At 33.4% G+C, this 19,268-nt stretch overlaps 4 protein-coding genes across 7 annotated transcripts; 1 reads left to right on the top strand and 3 right to left on the bottom strand.

The window, feature by feature from the left end:
- The first annotated feature begins 3,549 nt into the window (after positions 1-3,549).
- Positions 3,550-5,268, top strand: LOC106352902 (CTD small phosphatase-like protein). The gene is made up of 6 exons (XM_013792555.3): positions 3,550-3,970; positions 4,038-4,166; positions 4,265-4,385; positions 4,459-4,540; positions 4,625-4,778; positions 4,873-5,268. Exons 1-6 carry the CDS (start codon positions 3,701-3,703, stop codon positions 5,005-5,007), a joined length of 891 nt encoding a protein of 296 aa, XP_013648009.2. The 5' UTR covers positions 3,550-3,700; the 3' UTR covers positions 5,008-5,268.
- Positions 5,269-7,452: 2,184 nt separating this feature from the next.
- On the bottom strand, positions 7,453-10,216 carry LOC125576605 (protein yippee-like At3g55890). Its single transcript, XM_048737028.1, has 5 exons — positions 8,551-10,216; positions 8,238-8,281; positions 8,027-8,135; positions 7,866-7,921; positions 7,453-7,713 (listed from the first exon to the last, which is right to left on the bottom strand). The coding sequence occupies exons 1-5, from the start codon at positions 8,644-8,646 to the stop codon at positions 7,641-7,643; spliced, it is 378 nt and encodes a 125-aa protein (XP_048592985.1). The 5' UTR covers positions 8,647-10,216; the 3' UTR covers positions 7,453-7,640.
- A 238-nt stretch (positions 10,217-10,454) lies between these two features.
- LOC106352900 lies at positions 10,455-12,521 on the bottom strand. Of its 3 annotated transcripts, none has more exons than XM_048737027.1 (3): positions 12,116-12,521; positions 11,765-12,042; positions 10,455-11,160 (listed from the first exon to the last, which is right to left on the bottom strand). In XM_048737027.1, exons 1-3 carry the CDS (start codon positions 12,411-12,413, stop codon positions 11,095-11,097), a joined length of 642 nt encoding a protein of 213 aa, XP_048592984.1. In that variant the 5' UTR covers positions 12,414-12,521; the 3' UTR covers positions 10,455-11,094. The 3 variants fall into 3 exon arrangements, with proteins under 3 accessions (XP_048592984.1, XP_013648006.2, XP_048592983.1); XM_013792552.3 differs by having other exon boundaries at positions 10,455-10,751; positions 12,116-12,506; XM_048737026.1 differs by having other exon boundaries at positions 10,455-12,042; positions 12,116-12,506.
- A 3,524-nt stretch (positions 12,522-16,045) lies between these two features.
- On the bottom strand, positions 16,046-18,362 carry LOC106352898 (sedoheptulose-1,7-bisphosphatase, chloroplastic). Of its 2 annotated transcripts, none has more exons than XM_013792550.3 (7): positions 18,001-18,362; positions 17,715-17,840; positions 17,431-17,616; positions 16,868-17,171; positions 16,672-16,772; positions 16,505-16,576; positions 16,046-16,429 (listed from the first exon to the last, which is right to left on the bottom strand). In XM_013792550.3, exons 1-7 carry the CDS (start codon positions 18,115-18,117, stop codon positions 16,151-16,153), a joined length of 1,185 nt encoding a protein of 394 aa, XP_013648004.2. In that variant the 5' UTR covers positions 18,118-18,362; the 3' UTR covers positions 16,046-16,150. The 2 variants fall into 2 exon arrangements, with proteins under 2 accessions (XP_013648004.2, XP_022544644.2); XM_022688923.2 differs by having other exon boundaries at positions 17,715-17,843; positions 18,001-18,283.
- Between the last annotated feature and the right edge of the window lie 906 nt (positions 18,363-19,268).

Raw genomic sequence — 19,268 nt, 5'->3', positions numbered from 1 at the left:
TATGATGATTTTGCTAGAAGTTCACCACGTGCGTAATGATGTGCCTGAGTCACACGTGCGTCCTATAAGACTTGTGGTATTTTCTTATTAAATCTAAGAAAACTCTACTGTTTTGATGAAAACTTCAAAATTAGACTTTATCAAACATCAGCCACCCTACCAAAAACATTCTTTGATGGTTTCTTTTATTCGGATGAATGACTAACCAATTACACGTTTTAAATCAAGTTGAATAATCTGAAAATAAGGTGACCAACCAATCTGAATGATAGACCACATATATATGTGGTGGACTCAAGAAGGAAAACACTAACAATTGTTTGAAGTAGAATTATTTGATGCACATGTCCTATCAAAAGGTCTGAAAATGTTTTTTTTTTTCATTTATGCAGCAAAGCTTCTGATGGCTTGTGTACCGCCGTCTTATTGAAGTATATCGCGCGCGCACACGCGCACACACACAAAAGGAGAGCATAATCTCAATCCAAGATTGCAAGTGATTTAGTGTGATGAAGGGCTAAGAACTCCTTTTAAAAAAGGTTAAATGGGTGATTGAGAACATAAAGCCTGTTTTGAAAGCCATTAAATATAATCAAATCCGTTTAACACATAAAATAAACGACATTCTTTCTATTAATTGTGCATGCTACCTGTAGAACCTGCACGCTCAAGTGGTTTCAACTTTGACCAAGCTACTTCACTTAGTCTTGTCTAACCATATTTCTTTGTTAGAGATGTTTGTGTTGAATTCCCTCATCCACAATTGCCTCATTAAAAGCCCAATAAGAACACATAGAAGCCCAAAAGAGAGTTGAGTTTAATAATATCATATACTACCAGTACCAAGGCTTGTCTTCATTCTGGCCCAAGCCCAAGCTCTTGAATTTCCTAAACCTTCCTGCTTTATATTAAAATCTTCAGTTGCCCAAAAAAAAAAAAAAAAATACTACCAGTACCACTGAAGTCTCCGGAAACAACTAAAGAAAGTTACAAAAATAAAAGAATTAAATTGCAAAGATTGCCTAAAACCAAAGTATAAAGCTATTTAAGTTTGTCTTTGTGTTTTGTTGACAAAAAAAAAAGGTAAGTTTGTGTGTGTTTACTCCACACTCTGCTACTTCTCTCTGTACATTTGCTCAGCCCATGACAACCCCAAAACCTCTCTCCAACACCACATTGTCTTTACCAAAGAGTTAACCCACGAAACATCTGGCTCGTTCATATAAGTTCACAAACTAACCGAAGTATATCTTGATGATTCATTTTGAAGAAAAAATGAAATAAGCTTCCGTAAATTCGGTTCAGAGATAAGACAAATATGTCCTCTCCTCGATGATCATTGTAGATTTGGGATTAGACAGAGAGAGCGACTGAATATTATAAGTTGCGAGCATGTGATCGTGTGTGTATGTGCGCGTGTGTCACTGTACTTCATACTAGCAATGAATGGATCAAATTCCTTTCAGCAAATACAATAGAAAATTTTGTCTCGTGTATGGTTTCAATTAGGTTAGTCAAATTTGACAGGTTGGAACCCTTTACAAAATTAAATCAGACATCTCAAGTTGGTTCAAGCTTTTCCCCCTAAATTGAAACCCGAAATTTTGAAATGGTTTGTAAGCAAAATGGGAGTTAAACCGAATTTAAATCAAATCAAACCGGGAGAGTCATGTTAAAGGAAAAGTGTACATGGAGAAAAGGACAAAAGGAAAATTATACGGATGGAAGAAGCGTCTTCGTGCAGTTTAGAAATCTGTATTGTTCCTATTGGCTATATTGTCTACGAATTGATTTTTAGGTTAAAAATATTTCAAATAAAATATAAATGGATTTGAGTGACCTTTGAAACGATGAGAAGCTAATAAAACCGGATATATAAACTCTCTTTTTTTGACAAAAATATATACTCTTTCATCAACTTAGGTTCGAAAACATAATTTATACTCACTATGTTCTATGAAGATTGTTATTTTGACATTTTAATGTAGATTAAAAAATAATTAAAATACATTATTTTACTATTAATTATACTTATTTAATTAACAGCATTTAAAATAAATAAAATATTTATCATATCAATAAATTTTATAATTAATATTAAACTTAAAATAAATATAAATTGTATTAAAATATTAAAATTACATTCTTTATTGAAACAAAAATTGTTAAAATGACGAGTATGATTGGTTAATATCTCCGATAGCCCCATCTATGCTAATATTTCTCCTATGGTCATCAAGTATGGTCCACATCGATATTGGCCTTGTTGTTGTCTCCTTTGGAAGTGTTTTTTATTATTCTCGAGTTATTGAAAATCGTTGAATTAAATAAGCAATTTGATATTGGAAACCGCCATCACCGAATGAAGAAAAGTGTAGGTCTTGTATCAAAGGAGACTTCTGCGTCAATCATCTTCTGGATGCGTCGTCTCTTAGGCAATGGGGCGATTGTTATGATAATATTTGTGGTGAATTACTGTGTGTAAGTTTCTCAGAGGTCTATAACAGAAGCAAGGAGTCTGCAAATGTTTCTACAACAAAACAAATTGAAAATATGGCTTTAACGATTTCAAAGCAAAGAAATTTCAATACCATGGATGGATAGTTACTGCACACGTTATCTACTGTAGTGGAAATATTTGGGATGGATTGCAATATAACATATGGATAAAGTCTAATGATTTTTTAAGAGAAATCAAGAATCACAAGAGGATCTTACAAGACCAAAAACTAAGTGGAAAAAAGGTAACGAATTAACATATCGTACGAATGCGCTAGGTAGCATCGTATTACCAATGTCTCTATTAAAAGTTCTTCTTAATAATATGTTTGGTATAATTTATGGTTAATGTAATATGTCACGTTGATTTGATATTAACTTAAAGTTAATATGTTAAAAAAGAATAGAAAAGTATATATTTGGCTTTATAGTTTGGAAATGTTTGCTATATTACTCTAAACTATTTTCATAAAAAATATATTTGGGATATATGTGTTTGAACTAGGATGATAATTAAGAAGAAAAGTACTTTAATTTTCTTAATTACTAAATAAATATTCAATGGAGTTATTGCTTATTAGGTTTTAATTGATTTAGAAATCTAAGAAAAATTATGTATTATGAGAATAAATGATAACTTTTTTGTAAAATCAACTGTTGTTTATTTAACAATTTCTAAATATTAACTAAAATTTTATAAGATTTAGCCATATTAATTTATTGATGATTTCACAGTAACTTTTGCCAGGTTTAGAAAAAAAATCTATAAATATATAAATTCAAAAGAAATATACGAAATTGAACAATGATTTCACAGTGACTTTTATATAAATTTCTAAATCAATTAGTAAAAATCTTATAAGAACAAGAATATTATTGAACAAAAATTATAAAGAGTTCCGAAAATAGGCAAGTGGGCGCGTGCATCGTATCATTAAATGTCATTTTCAAACTTGTTCATCGAACCATCGCCATAGATACACACACATACACCTCTCTCTCTCTCTCTCTCTCTCTCTCTCTCTCTCTCTCTCTCTCTCTCTCTCTCTCTCTCTCCTAATTAAAAATCAAATTAAAAATTAGATTAAAACAACATCAAAGGAAGAAGAAAACCCAAAAGCTTAGATTGCTTCCTTCCTTCTTCACCTTAGATTCCAACTCCCCACCGAGTTGCTTCCGCGCCAATCGCCTCCACCGATACATGGCCGAGCTGACTCAGGCCGATGTCGTATACTCTCGTCGGTCGCTTCAACTGTGGAAGACTCTGGTGAACTGCCTCGCCTTCTTCTACCAGCTCTTCCTCCAGATCCTCCGCGCCGTCGGATACCATCCCCTCCTCTCTTCCTCCGCCGATGGTTTCAAACCCTTACCGAACATCGAACTTCTCGAAACGGCGGCGGATGATTCTCCCGCCTCCGTGGAAATCGAGTCCTCAATAGAAGTCCAACACAGCCGATTCCAGAGACTCAAGGCACGCTTTCGATTTCTTCTTCTTCTTCGTCTTATCAATCAGTTTGAATATGTGTGTTTGTTTGTAGGTAGTTCTTGACTTGGACGAGACGTTAGTTTGTGCATATGAGACTTCTAGTCTACCTGCTGCTTTGCGTAATCAAGCCATTGACGCTGGATTAAACTGGTTCGAGCTTGAGTGCTTGTCATCTGACAAGGTTTGCTTTCTATTACCCGGTTTAGATTGGTCAAATTGTAAATGTAATTTAGGCTGGTTTAGTTCGGTTTAGTATGACACACTCTTGTTGTCTTGAAGGAAGTTAATGGGAAACCTAAGATCAATTATGTCACGGTCTTTGAGCGTCCTGGATTACACGACTTCTTAGAGCAACTTAGCCACTTTGCAGATCTTGTTCTCTTCACCGCTGGTCTCGAAGGTCTCTTTTATTTCAAATGCATACTCATATATGTAATCTGTTAGACTTGAACGTTCGTGTTTCTCGCCTGCAGGGTATGCGAGACCACTTGTGGACAGGATAGATACTAGGAAAGTACTCAGCAACCGACTTTATCGACCTTCAACAGTCAGCACGTGAGTTGATACTTGCTCTGTTTTACACTTGTTGTTTGGTAGGTTATTGAGATCTTTGTACATTGTTGTTTGATTTTTAATCAGGCAATACAGAGATCACGTGAAGGATCTGTTAAGCACATCAACGAACATGTCTAGGACTGTGATTGTTGACAACAATCCTTTCAGCTTCTTATTGCAACCATCAAATGGGATTCCATGTGTTGCCTTTTCCGCTGGGCAGCCTAATGACACTCAGGTCTCTACTAGTTTATTGCTCTTCTCTCATGCATCCCTTTTGATTATTGTTATCATCACTCTCGAGACTAATCGAAAATTATCAACACATGAAGCTTTTGGACGTTATACTTCCACTTCTAAAGCAACTTTCAGAGGAAGAAGATGTAAGACGGACACTTTATGATCGGTTCCACATGCCTGAATGGTTTGAGAAGCAAGGCATACCACCTTCGTGCTGGAATTCATGAACTGATTAAGCAGAAACTAATGGATATATATATCAGAAATCTTTGGTCCACTCAAAAAGGAAAAGGACTTGGTTGGTACAGTAGTTTCAGCAATGGAAACGTGAGGAGAAGTAAGGCACATAAATTACCATTTGTACTGTCTATATTCTATGGTAGAAGATTCCTTTTAATGATCTGTTACACATTCTTGGTTTCATGTAATTTCTCTAGCTTTCTTTGTAATATTGGTTAATAATCAAGCCATTATTTTTTTTCTTTTAACGGGTTGGTTCTATATTACTTTATTTTCCACTCCAAAATGGAGTAACTCTAAAATGGAATTAAATTTTACTCCAATGTATTACTCCATTTTCTACTCCAAAATAGAATATTCTTAATATATTATATTTTATATTTATTTAAAAATTAGTAATATCACTTTCCATTTATACTATTTGTAAAACAATACATTTTTAGATTGTAACAATTATATTAAATACAATATTAACCACAATTAAATTTTATTATATAAATAAAATTACTCCACAAGGTTTAAAAAGAAAACATTTATTACATTATATAGCTTAAACACAATAATACATCAACTTAAATGATTCATTAGAATAAGTATAATTTTCCCACAAATGATCAACTAATGCATTTCGAAGTAAAAAATAAGCTTTGTTATCTTTGATTTTTTTATATGTATGATCTGTTATGTTTTATATTATATATATTTTGTTGCATAAAATAGTTCATTAGATGGCTATATATATAATTAAGAAATATTAACAGTAAATTTTATAATATATATAGTAAAATAATATTATTATTATTTACTTAGAACAATTATATTGAAAACAAAAATATTTAAATATGGAAAACCATTTTATAAATTAAAAAGTTCAACTCCATTTTGAAGAAATGAGTTGGTTTACTCAATATTTAGAGTAATCATGTCTATTACTCTATTTTGGAGTTAGTTTTGGAGTGGAGTTAGAGATAATTTTACTATAAAATAGGGTTTGAAATGAGTTTTAGAGCATCGCCAATGTATAACTCCATTTTTTCCTCTAAAATAAAGTAAAAGTGAAAATGGAGTAAAATTGCTCCAATCCTACTCTATTTTCCACTCCATAATGGAGTGATGAACAAACAAAAAATAGAAAATTTCATTATGGAGTGAGATATAAAGTTGGGTTGGAGCATTCCTTACTCCATATTCACTTTTACTCCATTTTAGAGGAAAAAATAGAGTAGAGATGAAGATGCCCTTAGAGCATCTCCAATGTAATACTCCATTTTTTCTTCCAAAATAGAGTAAAAGTGAAAATGAAGTAAAAATGCTCCAACCCTACTCTATTTTTCACTCCAAAATAGAGTGATGAACAAAAAAAAAATAGATTACTCCATTTATGGAGTAAACTCTATTATGGAGTGAGATATGGAGTTGGGTTGGAGCAATTCTTACTCCATATTCACTTTAAAAAAAAATGAAGTGGGGTTGGAGATGCCCTTAGACTTGATTACCTAGTCTAATTTTTATTTGGTTTGGTGGGGGCATTGAGAACTGTAAAATTTTATTATGCTTTAGTTTTACAGTTTTTAATGTCTTGCCAAACCGTTTGTAGGCAAATGATAAGGTGCTTCGTCCATTTAGGAAAAAGTCTCCGATAATTAAGGTTTATGTTCGAAATCCTAAGTCCAAATATGAAGTATATGCTTTTAACTATAGTTTTTGTGTTGTTTTATGGTTATATCGTTTAACTATAGTGATCGTTTTGTTTATCAATCGATATAAAGTTGGATTTATGTTAGGAACTAGCGAAGTTGTTTCTGAAGGGCTTAGAAAAACCAATGATTGCTTAACATTCCCTAACATTAGTCTTTCTCCAACCCATAAAACTTTATTCCATATTATAATTATCTTCCATGAAGAACATCTGCAACCATTTGCAACCATCTGCACTGGAACTCGGCCAAAGATTTAGTTCAATAACCCTTGGCACCTTTCTCCAATGCTTCTATTATAGGTTCTTCCCTAGACTCACAGCTCCGCTGATAACGGTTAAAACTTTTACAAATTAATAATTAGATAAGTGTGTTTAGCTTTTGCTTTAATACTGACAATAATGACTAGATAAGTTCGTTTCTTGCTCTAACAAGCAAGGAAATGGAATCCAATTCGATGGCTACAGTGTAAAGTGGAAAATATGTATTAACAAGACTGAATTTGAAACCATATTGTGATTAGTTAAGTAAATTATTATTAGGCGGATCGAATTTGAAACACTACTGTGATTAGTGTACTATTCTACACCATCAAATTTGATGGTCATCTCACAAGAAATGGACTTCTTGGGTGTTCTTGAGGATATGTAATTAGAAAATGATTACTACCAAGCCAATTTGGTGGAGGAAACCCCACTACAATTCGTCATCATTACTTCCAAGAATCATCAAGCATAATGTGTAGTTAATAGTTATTCGTTCAAAAATAAATAAGACTAAAAACCTATCAAACCAGGCAATTAGGACGGGTACCAAATTTACTTATTCGAGACAGAACCAAAAGAAAATGAAAAAGAAGTCGAAGAATGTACATTGTAAAAGAAATCTAAGAAATAAAAGGAAAATGCTTAAGCATCATCTGATTATTGAATCATAAGCTGAGAAACTTGTTGACAAACCAAGTCGTTGCTATCATGAGGACCCACAATCTTATACCTGTTGCAAACAAACAACCATAATATTAGCATTTGGGATCATACCTCAAATCACATTCTTGAATCAAAAGTTGTAACCTTTGTGTTTATTTGTTGAAACTTGGAAATGTAATCAATGCTTTGATAAAAAAAAGTTAAGGAAATGATTCTCACAATTCAAGAACAGACTTTCCTTCCTTGTATTTCTGGCTCACATCATGGGCAGTCACCTGAAAACATAAACCACAAACCAAGTTTCACTACTCTATCATTGCGAAAATGGACTATTATTATGTCTGTAAAGCAACTAAACTAAAATAAAGTGTTTGACTTACATATTTCCAGCCAACGTTTAATCCACAACCAACACAGAATATATCAGTTACAGTATGAAGCCCCGTTATCATCATTCTGTCTTCTTTATTTCCAGTTGAAACGTTTACACTATAAGATCAACAACAACAACAACAAGAAAACGTAATTATGAGTATAGGGGAAAAACTAAATAATAGACCAAAGTAAACTATAAGAAAACAGAAAACTTACACTTCACTGAAGAGATAAGCTTGTCCACCCCTGCTTTTGAAAGACTGCAAACACAAAGTCTATCAGTACTATAGTGTAGTCTATGTATTATATGTTACCCATGTTGACATAAACACCTTTTAATAGTAAGAACGGTGCAATACTCTGTAAACTAAGAAACTGAAACTGACACTAAGCAATGTGATGAGATGTTATCATATACATGGTCAATACTAAAAGGAATCATTGAAAACTCATATATATAATCAGAAAACGGAGGCCCTAGGCCCCTAAATGAAAAAAATCATTTATCAACCAAAAAAAAACATCAGACCTTGGACATGATGTCTTGATCTTTAGTAAGATTGGTCTTACAGTGTATGCAACTATAGACTTTCCCTTCCAGATCAACAATAAAAACCCTTCCCATCTTGATTGTAACTACAAATCTCTCTCTTCTTCCGTGAACTGGATAACTAATCCCTAAAATCCGAGTGTTTTGATTTTATATGACTTTTGGAGTAGTTTTCGGTAACGTATAAAAACTGTTAACAAGAGGACTCGGTCTGATTGGATTTGGAAGTTGCGTATTTTAGCAAGAAACGTGGATATGGAAGTTGATTTCTATTTTTGTTCAAAAAAAGAAGATTTTTCTCAAACAAAAACATATTTATTTGAAAACGTTCAAAATCATAAGAGCAGGTGATGATGATTGTTTTCTAGATTTTAGTTTTTGATTTTTTTTTGGTTTTTGGTTATCCAGTAGATTTTAGTTTTTTGTTTTACATGAAAAAGATATTTTATTTTGAAAAACTGTTCTGAAATCCCTCTTAACATTATTTTTGATTTGATTATGTATTATCATTATATTCATTATTAAAAAGAAAAATATGACACTGGATCAACCTAATTATGATATGTACAAATTTATTTATAAACATTCACATTTTTGACAAAATTTTAAAATATGTTAATAATTAATAATTCATGTATTATTAAAATAAGTTTTCTTTATAGAGATTCATGTTTTGTAAATTTTATAAAATATGGTAATAACTAATAATTCATATATCATCATTAAAGTAAATCAAACTTCACACTAATAATTAATTTAAATAATAATACAATTAAAAAATGTTGGTCCATAATTTTCCTAGAATTGGATTCCGTTTTAATAACACGTTAGGTGTTTAAACTTTAAACACAACATGTTAATATGAACCAACCTTACCACGATAAATATATGAATCTAAAAGTATAGAAAACACGAAAAAATGAAACTAGAATTAGCCGATAAAACAATGCGGACTTCCGGTTAGCCACGTATTTTGATTGGTCTCCTCCTAACCTTTACTGTTTTGGTCCTAACTAGTCACTCATTAGGATAGGGTTGGTAGGTCTAATTAAGGTTTTCTTCTGTAATGTCAACATGTTTCTGATAGATATTGTCTCTATGTAAATTCGTTATATGTCTAGTTTAAGGTCCTTGACCCTAATTGCTGAGGGAAGGCTTGGACCAAATCTTGCATAAAAAGAACTATAACCTTTATCTCAAAACTATGTATCCCGGTGAGAGTTTCATCTAGTGGGTCGATTCTAGGTATGTGCAAAACTTTTAGTTCGGCCTAATAAGCTCGGATTATAGTAATCAGTTTAACAAACGGATTACCTAGAAATTGCGGACTTTTAAAGTATATTTGTTAAATAAAGATCAGATAGATTTTTATTAGCAAATGAGATCATCTTCGAGCGTAGTGTACCATTTTATAGTTCGAAAATATATTATATGCACTCAATAGGACATTAAGAAGTTACGTTGGAACCGTTGGACAAACATAGTTTGATAAATTGCATGTTTATCTACAAAAAGTCAAGTGACGGAGTAAGAAAACACTCTTCTTCTTTTTTTTTTTGTGCAAAGGAGTAAGAAAACACTAAAACACATTTCTTACTACAAGATTTTGAATTCAATGATCACATAAGTAAATGAAGCATTTTAATCGACAAACAAGTCAAGTCGTGGAGTAAGAAAACACTCTTCTTCGTTTTTTTTGTGCAACGGAGTAAGAAAACACTAAAACACATTTCTTAATACAAGATTTTGAATTCAATCGACAAACAAGTCCACTATGTCCACAGTTTCAAAGGGTTGGAGTAGATAGAAAGTTCCATACAAAACATATGCAAACTTACAATATGTGTAAATATATTCTTTCTTTTTATAGTACAAAAGAGAAGTGGGAGAAAGATGCCTTCGGCTTCTTATTTCATTGATGAAAATAAGGTTTGTACAAACAAAACAAAAAGACAAGAGTGTAACGGTGGATCATTCATTAAAGTAAGGGAAAAAACCTCCTACAACGATTCTTTTTGTGTGTGTGTGTGTCTACCTAATTTTAAATCTATAATATAGTAAACAACTGCCAATTCATTGGAGCTGTCTTAGATAGTGTCACATGGAAAAGCAATAGTGTTATATTAAAGCCCATTCGTTATCTGTTCTTGCCTCCTTTACAGATTATCCTTTGGACCTTTCTGTAACGAAAACATACAATTAACAACATTATCAACACACATATTCTCAAATTGGTTATACATCCACTATATATGACTCACAGACTCCGAAAATGATAGTAATCAAAGCAACTTTAGTATTTAATAATCAAGTTATTAGTGCAAGTTGGTGGTCCGTATTTTATGGAAACACTAGTATATAAAAACGATGAGGTGGGTTTTGTTACCTGATACTTGTAAGGAGAAAACAAATCCCAGAAGACGTCGCATAATCGCATTTGATACGTATATTTATATATATATATATATATAACTGTATCGTAAGTATATATATGTACAAGTGTTGATAGTCTTCTAATATTAGCTATTTGAGTCTCTCTTGTAGAAGGATCTTCTGGTATCTGGGAAACGCATTTTTACAAGCTGAAACCTGCCATTAGATTACCACAAACCCAACAATTAAAACCTTAAAACTATATTTATTAGTCACAGTTCATTAAAAACAACCATGAGGCGTGTCTTAATTAGGTGTTAGTGACATTGTCATGGCCTAGTAGATTAGTAAAGCAATCCAATCCATCATTATTCACCTCACACGGTTCCCACTCGGAAACATTTTCATTTAGGAAAATGTGATTTATTCTTTTGAGGGCCCTGTTAATCCTACTTATTGGTCACTATCTATTTTTAGGTAAATTATTTTAAAACCATAAAAAGGTGTTAATCAAAATAAAATTTGGTATTTTGGTTGGGAGTGAAAAATCAAACCTTCTAAATTGACTAGTCATTTCCAAACCTATAAACGACATACAAACTTCAAGAACCCGTAGTGCCCAAATATGTGTAATTTAATATCTAATGTCACATGCCATTTCTGACCGAGTCTGGTTTTTATAAGTGGTAGAAGAAGAGCATCTCAGATATTTTTAAAATAAAAAAAATATCTAAATTAGTACTACTAATGTTTCTGTAACGGTAAAATTAATTAAATTAAATTGAATGATGAAAGAATAATCAAACGTTGAGAAACTTACGGATTCGATGTCGATCTTGAAGACTAAGAGCTTTCTTCTCTCTCTACAACTCGTTCTGTACGCCACAACGATATGACCGATGGCTAAGACCCACGAACACACAAACAGAGCCACTTCCTCTGTTCTAAACTTTCCTCCCCCGTCTCCGACCACTGGCTCGCCGAACACAACAGCTGCCTTAAAAGACACGTAGATTAATGAACATATCGAGCATATCATCGTTATGGTCAGATATGGTCCCCTTGATAGCTTTGGTCCATCACAGAGCCCGTAAACACCTGTCATAAAAAAATATAAAAATATAAACTTTAAGAACAGAACTAATGGTACGGGTCTTGTGGGGATACTTACAGAGAATAATGGAAGATCTAATGATGGAGATGAGAGGAATATCGATGAGGGAGTATCTGAAATCGTAGTTGCTTATATGAGAAGAAACCGTCGCCGGAGAAAGACGAAGGAGAGAAGAGAAGGATGAGAGGATGATGGAGGGTAGGACGGCGTCTGCGACAGAGAGGAAGATAGGAGCAGAGAAGAGGATGAAAGAGAGGAACATAGTGAAGAGAACGAAGATGGTCTTGATGCATCTCCATAGAGAAGATGAGTATCTTCTTGTTTTGCTGATCTCTTCTTTGCTAATCAGACCCATTTTTGATTTTTTGTTTGTGTGTGTGTTTTTTTTTGTTATTTGCAGAGTGTTTGTATTTGATGCAAGTGTGATTTGTCTATAGAGAGAGGGTTTTTGAAAGGGTCGAAGAAAATAAAAAATTGACAATGCTGTCGATAATGCTGATGTGTAATTTGTGTCTTAAATTAATATTTTTAACCATTATAATGACATCTTCTGTTGAATTAAAACATTTGATATGATATGATATTATTTTGGTCGTCTTTTGCCAGGAGATATTATTCTGGGAGAACTTTGGTTATGACTGAATGTCATTTCTAGAGTAAAACTTTAAGGTGGAAAGTGTTTTATTCCTGGTTACTCAACAAAATTATTCATTTCGTCTGATTACTATTTAGATAAGTAAAACATAGATACATATGTACTCTCTCCTTCACAAGAATAAACATATTTAGGTTATAACTGGATGTTAATAAAAAGAATAAGTGGAATTAAAAGAATGATAATTAGTAAAATCCAGTGGAATGGAATTTAGTATTCCATTTGTTCCAGAGCTATCTTTACATGGAATAATTTTTCAAAAGAGTGTTGATATTTTATTTTTGGAATGGAAAGGAATAATAAGAAATGCGATGAAATACTTTTCTCTTTTTTTATTGCAACTGGTGAATATTTTGTGGAATGAGAAAGAATTAAGCATTCAGAAAATTTATATTTCAAAAAATGCATTCAGCTGCACACTTTACTCTATTTTCCCCACTTTTTTTTTTCTTTTTCTTTCACTTATTTGTATTTCTCTTATTTATTCTTGCTGGAGCCGGATTTCACCCCGTTCCAGACCAGTTTCAAGATATCAATCCAATTGCGATAAGGTTTAAATTCTGACAATATCAAAGCTAAGAAGGAAACATAGGCTCACAGAGGCCAAAGTCCACCCCAGACACAAGGAATCAAATATACCAAGCTTGGAAAAGTCAATTGTTAAAGATAGAGCAATCAAGAGCACTAAAACCATTATCAAAACGCTCGATCCACGATGAAAATCGTGCCGCCGAGATGACCTATAAAAGACAAAGGACTAGCCAAAGACAAATGATCCGAATTTTGGACAGCTTTACTATACTCTCATTATATACACTCTCGAATCTTATCAAATGCCCCCATGTACTCATCTCTATAATCAGCAATAAAACATCAATTTTCTATAATTGATCATAGTTGTGTCTTTCCATTTAATTTGAACTTACTTGTCAATCAAGTTTTTGTGTCGTAAATTCTATTTCTGAATGAATTTTATGATTCATCAACTCCAAAAATAACCAATCACACTCTTTGTATATGAGATATTCGTTCTGCATCATTTTTTTCGGTTGATTTTGTTAGTTGGGTATAAAATAGATCTAGCTGTACAATTTTAACTACCTTTCGTGTTTTTGCGATCCTCATATATTTTTTAAATGAATTTCTATATATAATCAATTAGCTACTGCAAGTGATTATGAGCATATATATTGTTAGTGCCTTATGGTATATCAGTATATGCTATAATCGCTGTTGTGTCAGTGTCATTACCGTATTCAAAATTTCATATTGTATCTTGACGAAACAAAATTATATAAACTACTAGTGTGTGTATTTTCCAATTAAAAAACGATGTTAGAGTAGACTATTAACTTGGAAACTTGTTTTAATGTTCATTGTCATTTAGAAAATATTAGTTCCATGTTTGTGTTCATGATATTATGAGTTTATTCTCTCTCCTTGCATTTTTAGTGTTGTATATCGCTATCCTGGATTCATGTAATTCAGTACGTATTTGCTAACAGCTTTTTGTGTTAATGTTTGCTAATAGCTTTCCTTAATAAAAGTTGTGTTCGTATAACACAGCTCACTAGAATCTGTTTTCGTGTATGAGAGCTTAACAACTCTGCTCTTTAATTAAAAAACATGTTAGCTTTAGTCTCCCTGGAATAACTGTATTCAGAGAGAGTGAGCACTGATCAAATACATGCGGCTAATTTCTCATACAACTTGTACAAAAGTAGATATATTTAACTTTAGTACTATCATCAGTTTTATAAATATTAGTATATACTTAATTATTTTGTTTTATACATTTGACTAATAGTTGTATAATTTTTTTCGAAATGTACATGTCAGTATGTCATTGATGTTAGAAACTCTAGATCGAGAAAATGAAAACTGATTACTTCAACAGACTGCACTAACCACAAAACATGGTTTTTTCTCTCGTAATTTATCGTGCATGCAACAGAGTATAATATATATAAAAGAAGAGAAACAAATTTGTACAATAAGTTTTGATTGATCTTGTTGAAATACTGTAAGACTAAACTAGACTTAAGAATTTTGCATCACACTTTAAACGAATACAAGTTTCGAAAAACTCTAGAGCTGCGGGAGTTGACTAGCGACTAGTAATTTGAAAGAAGCTTCTTTCTTACCTATGGAGCTCACAAGAGACATATCTTTTCGGCCTTTTAGGTATACTTTTTCTCAATGGAGAAATGGATACATATTTGTTTTGAAAAAAAGAAATGGATACATATTTGATAAAATAATATATCAATCATTACAGATTTATTGAAATTATTATAAATTAATTAGCTGTCATTTTGCTGACAGATATTGAAATAAAATGTTTATTTTTCTGATATTTTCAAACAAAAAAAATTGCATAGTTTTTGGTCGTCTATTCTGGATGTTTGCTATATGATATATATACATGTATGGTCAAATACACAAGTATGTGTTTACAATAATTCTAAATAGTTCTTTTATAAGAACTATTTTTTATTTTCTGTTTTGGGTAAAATCTCCTAAAAGAAATGGTGACCTGTAGCAAATTCATATGTGATTTTCTTTTTTTCCAACATCAGATTCATGTTTGATAAGAAAAACGAAATACCTAAAGAAAAAAACTGAAAAAACTGTAATCACAGGGTAAAAGAAAAGTTGGAGAGAAACGAGAAGGTAGAGAGCCATGTGTAAGCAGCCAGGGGCAAGGGCGGCTTAATGATCCATCACATCAACTTCGTGTCTTCTTGAGCTTCGTTTACGTTGTAGGAAGGAACCTAAGTCCACTCGAGAGACTCACCAACTCTTTCTTTTTGATGGGCAATTCATTTTCTGTATAAAATTATAACGCGATATTTTTGTTCGTATCTCATTCGTCCACTTGGATAAGTATTTGGAACAAGTATCATTTAGCGTTTATATCTTGCCATATGGCGAAATCATAGAACAGTATTTTTGGGTGATCAACAAACAACTATATAATTAAAAAGTAAGGAGTTCAATATCTGAAAACATTTAGGAGTTGCTTATGGCTTACCACGTATTTCTTTTAGTTATGTATAACTTTTTTTTTCATTAACGCCTTTATTGAAAGCAGAAGGAAAAGAGTTTTATAGCCCACCATAGCCTCAGTTAAAATATTATAGAAGAGAAACGTATTAATTAGTAATCAGATCAAACCAAATTATCGACAGGTTTGATCTGATTCCTAATTAACTGATTGTTTATTCTAAAACTAGCGAACCGAATCAAACTTATAACCGAACATAAACCAAAAATTTCGGTTTAGGCAAGTCCTAGGCCTTTCCGTACTGGTGACTTGTGAGAAACTAGAGTTTGGTAATAGTTTTGTTGCATCTTATATATAACTCAACAGAAAAAGAGAAGATTATCCGGTTTAAGGAAAAACAAACATGCTTTTGAGTTTTTTCAAAGGGTTTCTAAGCAGTAGCTCCAATGGGAACATTCTTGAGTCTTGATGTTGCGTAAAGGGTTTCTTCGAAGCGAATGATCTCGTTCTTTGAGCCATAGGCAACTTGAGTTCTATCGTCGAGGTTGACGATGGTCTTGTCAAGCACAGACTTGTATCCATCACTACTGAATCCACCAGCATTCTCAATGAGAAGGCCAAGAGGAGCCACTTCGAACAACAGCCTCAGCTTTGCCTTAGCCGTAGGAGACGTCACGTTCGTGAAGATTCCTTTCTCCTTCACAATAATCTGCATGCCATTATTAATAAATTAGTATTTAATTCAAGTGTCGTTCAGAAGTAGAAGTGCCAGAGAGGAACGAACCTGGTTAACGTCAGGAACCATTCCTCCCGTGTATCGTAGTGTGTACTTCTCTTTCACGTAGTAATCAATCAGCTGATTTCACAGTGAAAGTAATGAAGAAAAAGAGCATTCAGAGATTAGTAGATTCAAGAAAAAGTTGAAGTCAGATTGATCAAGAAAGCAAGAACCTTGCTGTATTCGGAGTTGTCAAACGTGGCTCTCAAGTTTCCTGGTGAGAACATTTTCCCTTCATTGATCTCTGTTGTCTCCTTAACATGCTGCCATTTCCCTGTGAATACATTTTGAGCTTAGTCTAAAGCTACCAAAGAGAGAAGAAGAATCTTTTTAAACCTAGATTGTACTAATTAAAAAACAGAGAGATACCTTCATCAAGAAGCAAGAACTCATGAGTTCCAGGAAACCCTTTAACAGCCAAAACATAAGTGGTTCTTGGACCATAGATTCCCATGGCTGCAGCCACTTGATCTGCCCCAGTGACTCCGGTTAACTTATCACCAGGCCAAACCCCAAATATGGTTCCCACAGTGAAGTTCGTATCCACAATGCTGGATCCATCCAATGGATCAAATGCTACACTAAAGCCACCTTCCACTGGACCTCCCATGTCTTGAAGCTCAGGTACTTCTTCAGAGCAAGCGTACTTACACACATGCGAGTATTGCAAAGCCTATAAAACCAATACACAAATTAAAACGTAATGAGCCCCTTCATGGGCGTATACAAGTAGAACATATGCCTTTTTGGACTCCAAATTTTTTCGAGTAAATATAATATGAACAGTCTCGAAATTGTTTATAACTTTTTTTTTTACTTAAGTTATTACTAAATTGCTTAAGGCCCTCACAATCTTAGGCCGGCCTAGTGATCATCATGTTGGAAACCAAACTTGTGTAACAAGTTATTCAAAGAATGTAGTGAAAGAATACCTCAAAGAGAAGCTTGTCGGCGAGCATATCGACAGCGAGTTGTTCATCTCCAAAGGAATTAACACAAGCTGTTCCACCACAAGAAGCTGTCCTGACTTTGAAAGCTATTGTCCTCAATGCTTCTCCCATACACATCAGCAAAGTTCTCAAACCCTTGTCAGGTGTTGCTTGTGTCAAAAACTCTTCCTATGTACACTCAAGAAGTAAAAAAAAGAAAAGCTCACTTAGAGATCAAATCTTGACCACATGATTTGAATTTAAAGATTTGATTCTTTTGTTGATACCAAGCTTTGACCAATTTCACACTTGGTCATGGTTGAAGCACCATTGTTCTTCGCCTTCGTGGCTTTCAGTTGCGATCTTGGTGTTAGTCGTAGTGAATCTCCGAAAATAGAGCTTGACTTCAGACGCTGCTGACAAGAAAATTTGCATATCCTTTCGTAATTAGGAATACATTCGTTCTACTTACTAGTCTAGCAGTGAACAAATTCTCCTCTGTACTCGCACGTTTGCATGTGTGTGTGTGTGTGTTTGATTGAACTCAAGCCATTTGTTGTAAAGGATACTAACCTTGAAGCTGGATGAAGCAGAGAAGGAAGAAGGAGGAGAAACAAGTGTAGAGGATCTTTGAGAAGAGACGCTTGGGAGGAGGATCCCACGTGAGTAGCTAGTGACGCTGGTCTCCATTGCCAATACTTTTGAAGTCGAGGGTTGATCGAATAAGAAGAGAAAGAGCTCTCTAAAGGGAATGGTGGAGACAAAAAACAAACAAACCAAACCCAAGTGACTTTCGAGAAGATAAAACGATGTTACTCTGGGAGTGACACGTGGCAGTATGAGAAGATATGCTTACGGCTCTGGTGATGAGCAATTGGGCAAGAGAGTTTGAGGCAAAGAAATGTGTTGGCTTTGATTTGCCATCTTACATCAGTTGTGTGGTTAGTCTTTTCTATCGTATTGTGTTTATATATCTCTCAAATAGAAACAGGTCTTTGGCAAAAAAAAAAATAGAAACAGGTAAAAAGCTAGAACACATAAGTACACTTCAAACTAAATAAATGTTAATTTTTTTATATCAGAGCCAGGTTTTCGATTCTGGGATCTGTGGGTTATGGGATCAACATGCTTCCACTGCGCCACTATATTTGTTGATTTGATTTATAGTTGTTCAATGCACAAATTTTAAGAATTTTAAAAATGATATCGCAAGAATATTAAAATATTGTAAGATAACATGAAGAATTCTTATTTTTATTTTAGACGATTTATTTACATAACTTTTAAATTTGAAGATTTGAGGTTGAGTTGGAATGACACAAAACTTAAAATTTGAGGATTCTCTTAACAAAACAAGTGAGTCAATTGGTATCCTAAGATCCATTGGACCTTTTTTACCCAGATAGTGTATGAAAGGACCAAGTGGAGTCAACGGATCCCACCAGAAATAAGTTTATCCACCATCATTAATCTCAAAGTAAACCAGAGATTGGACAACAAGGCGTAGCTTGACAAGCCTTTGAACCATCCAAGAAGTGTTTAGCGTAGTAAGCCGTAGCGACCAAAACGAGTATCAGTTAAGATATTTCATTATGACCTAAGCTACCCATAAGGATCCGGCTCTGAAATGTAGTAACCAAATAAGCTTATGACCAAAAACTGTATTCCAAGAGGATAATTTCTTCAGACCTAAACCTCCCTTTTCTCTAAGATAACAAACATCTTCCCATGCTATCTTATCACTTCTGGGATTATCCAGGCAGCCATGCCAAAGAAAAGAAGAAGTTAGCTATTAATCATCTTCAAACCTTTCATGGAATACAAAAAGCGGATGTGAATCC

Source organism: Brassica napus, chromosome A7 (assembly GCF_020379485.1).
Source record: "Brassica napus cultivar Da-Ae chromosome A7, Da-Ae, whole genome shotgun sequence".
Taxonomy (NCBI): Eukaryota; Viridiplantae; Streptophyta; class Magnoliopsida; order Brassicales; family Brassicaceae; genus Brassica; species Brassica napus.
The sequence above is the reverse complement of the archived record's forward strand: the minus strand, read 5'-3'. Positions and strand labels throughout refer to the sequence as shown.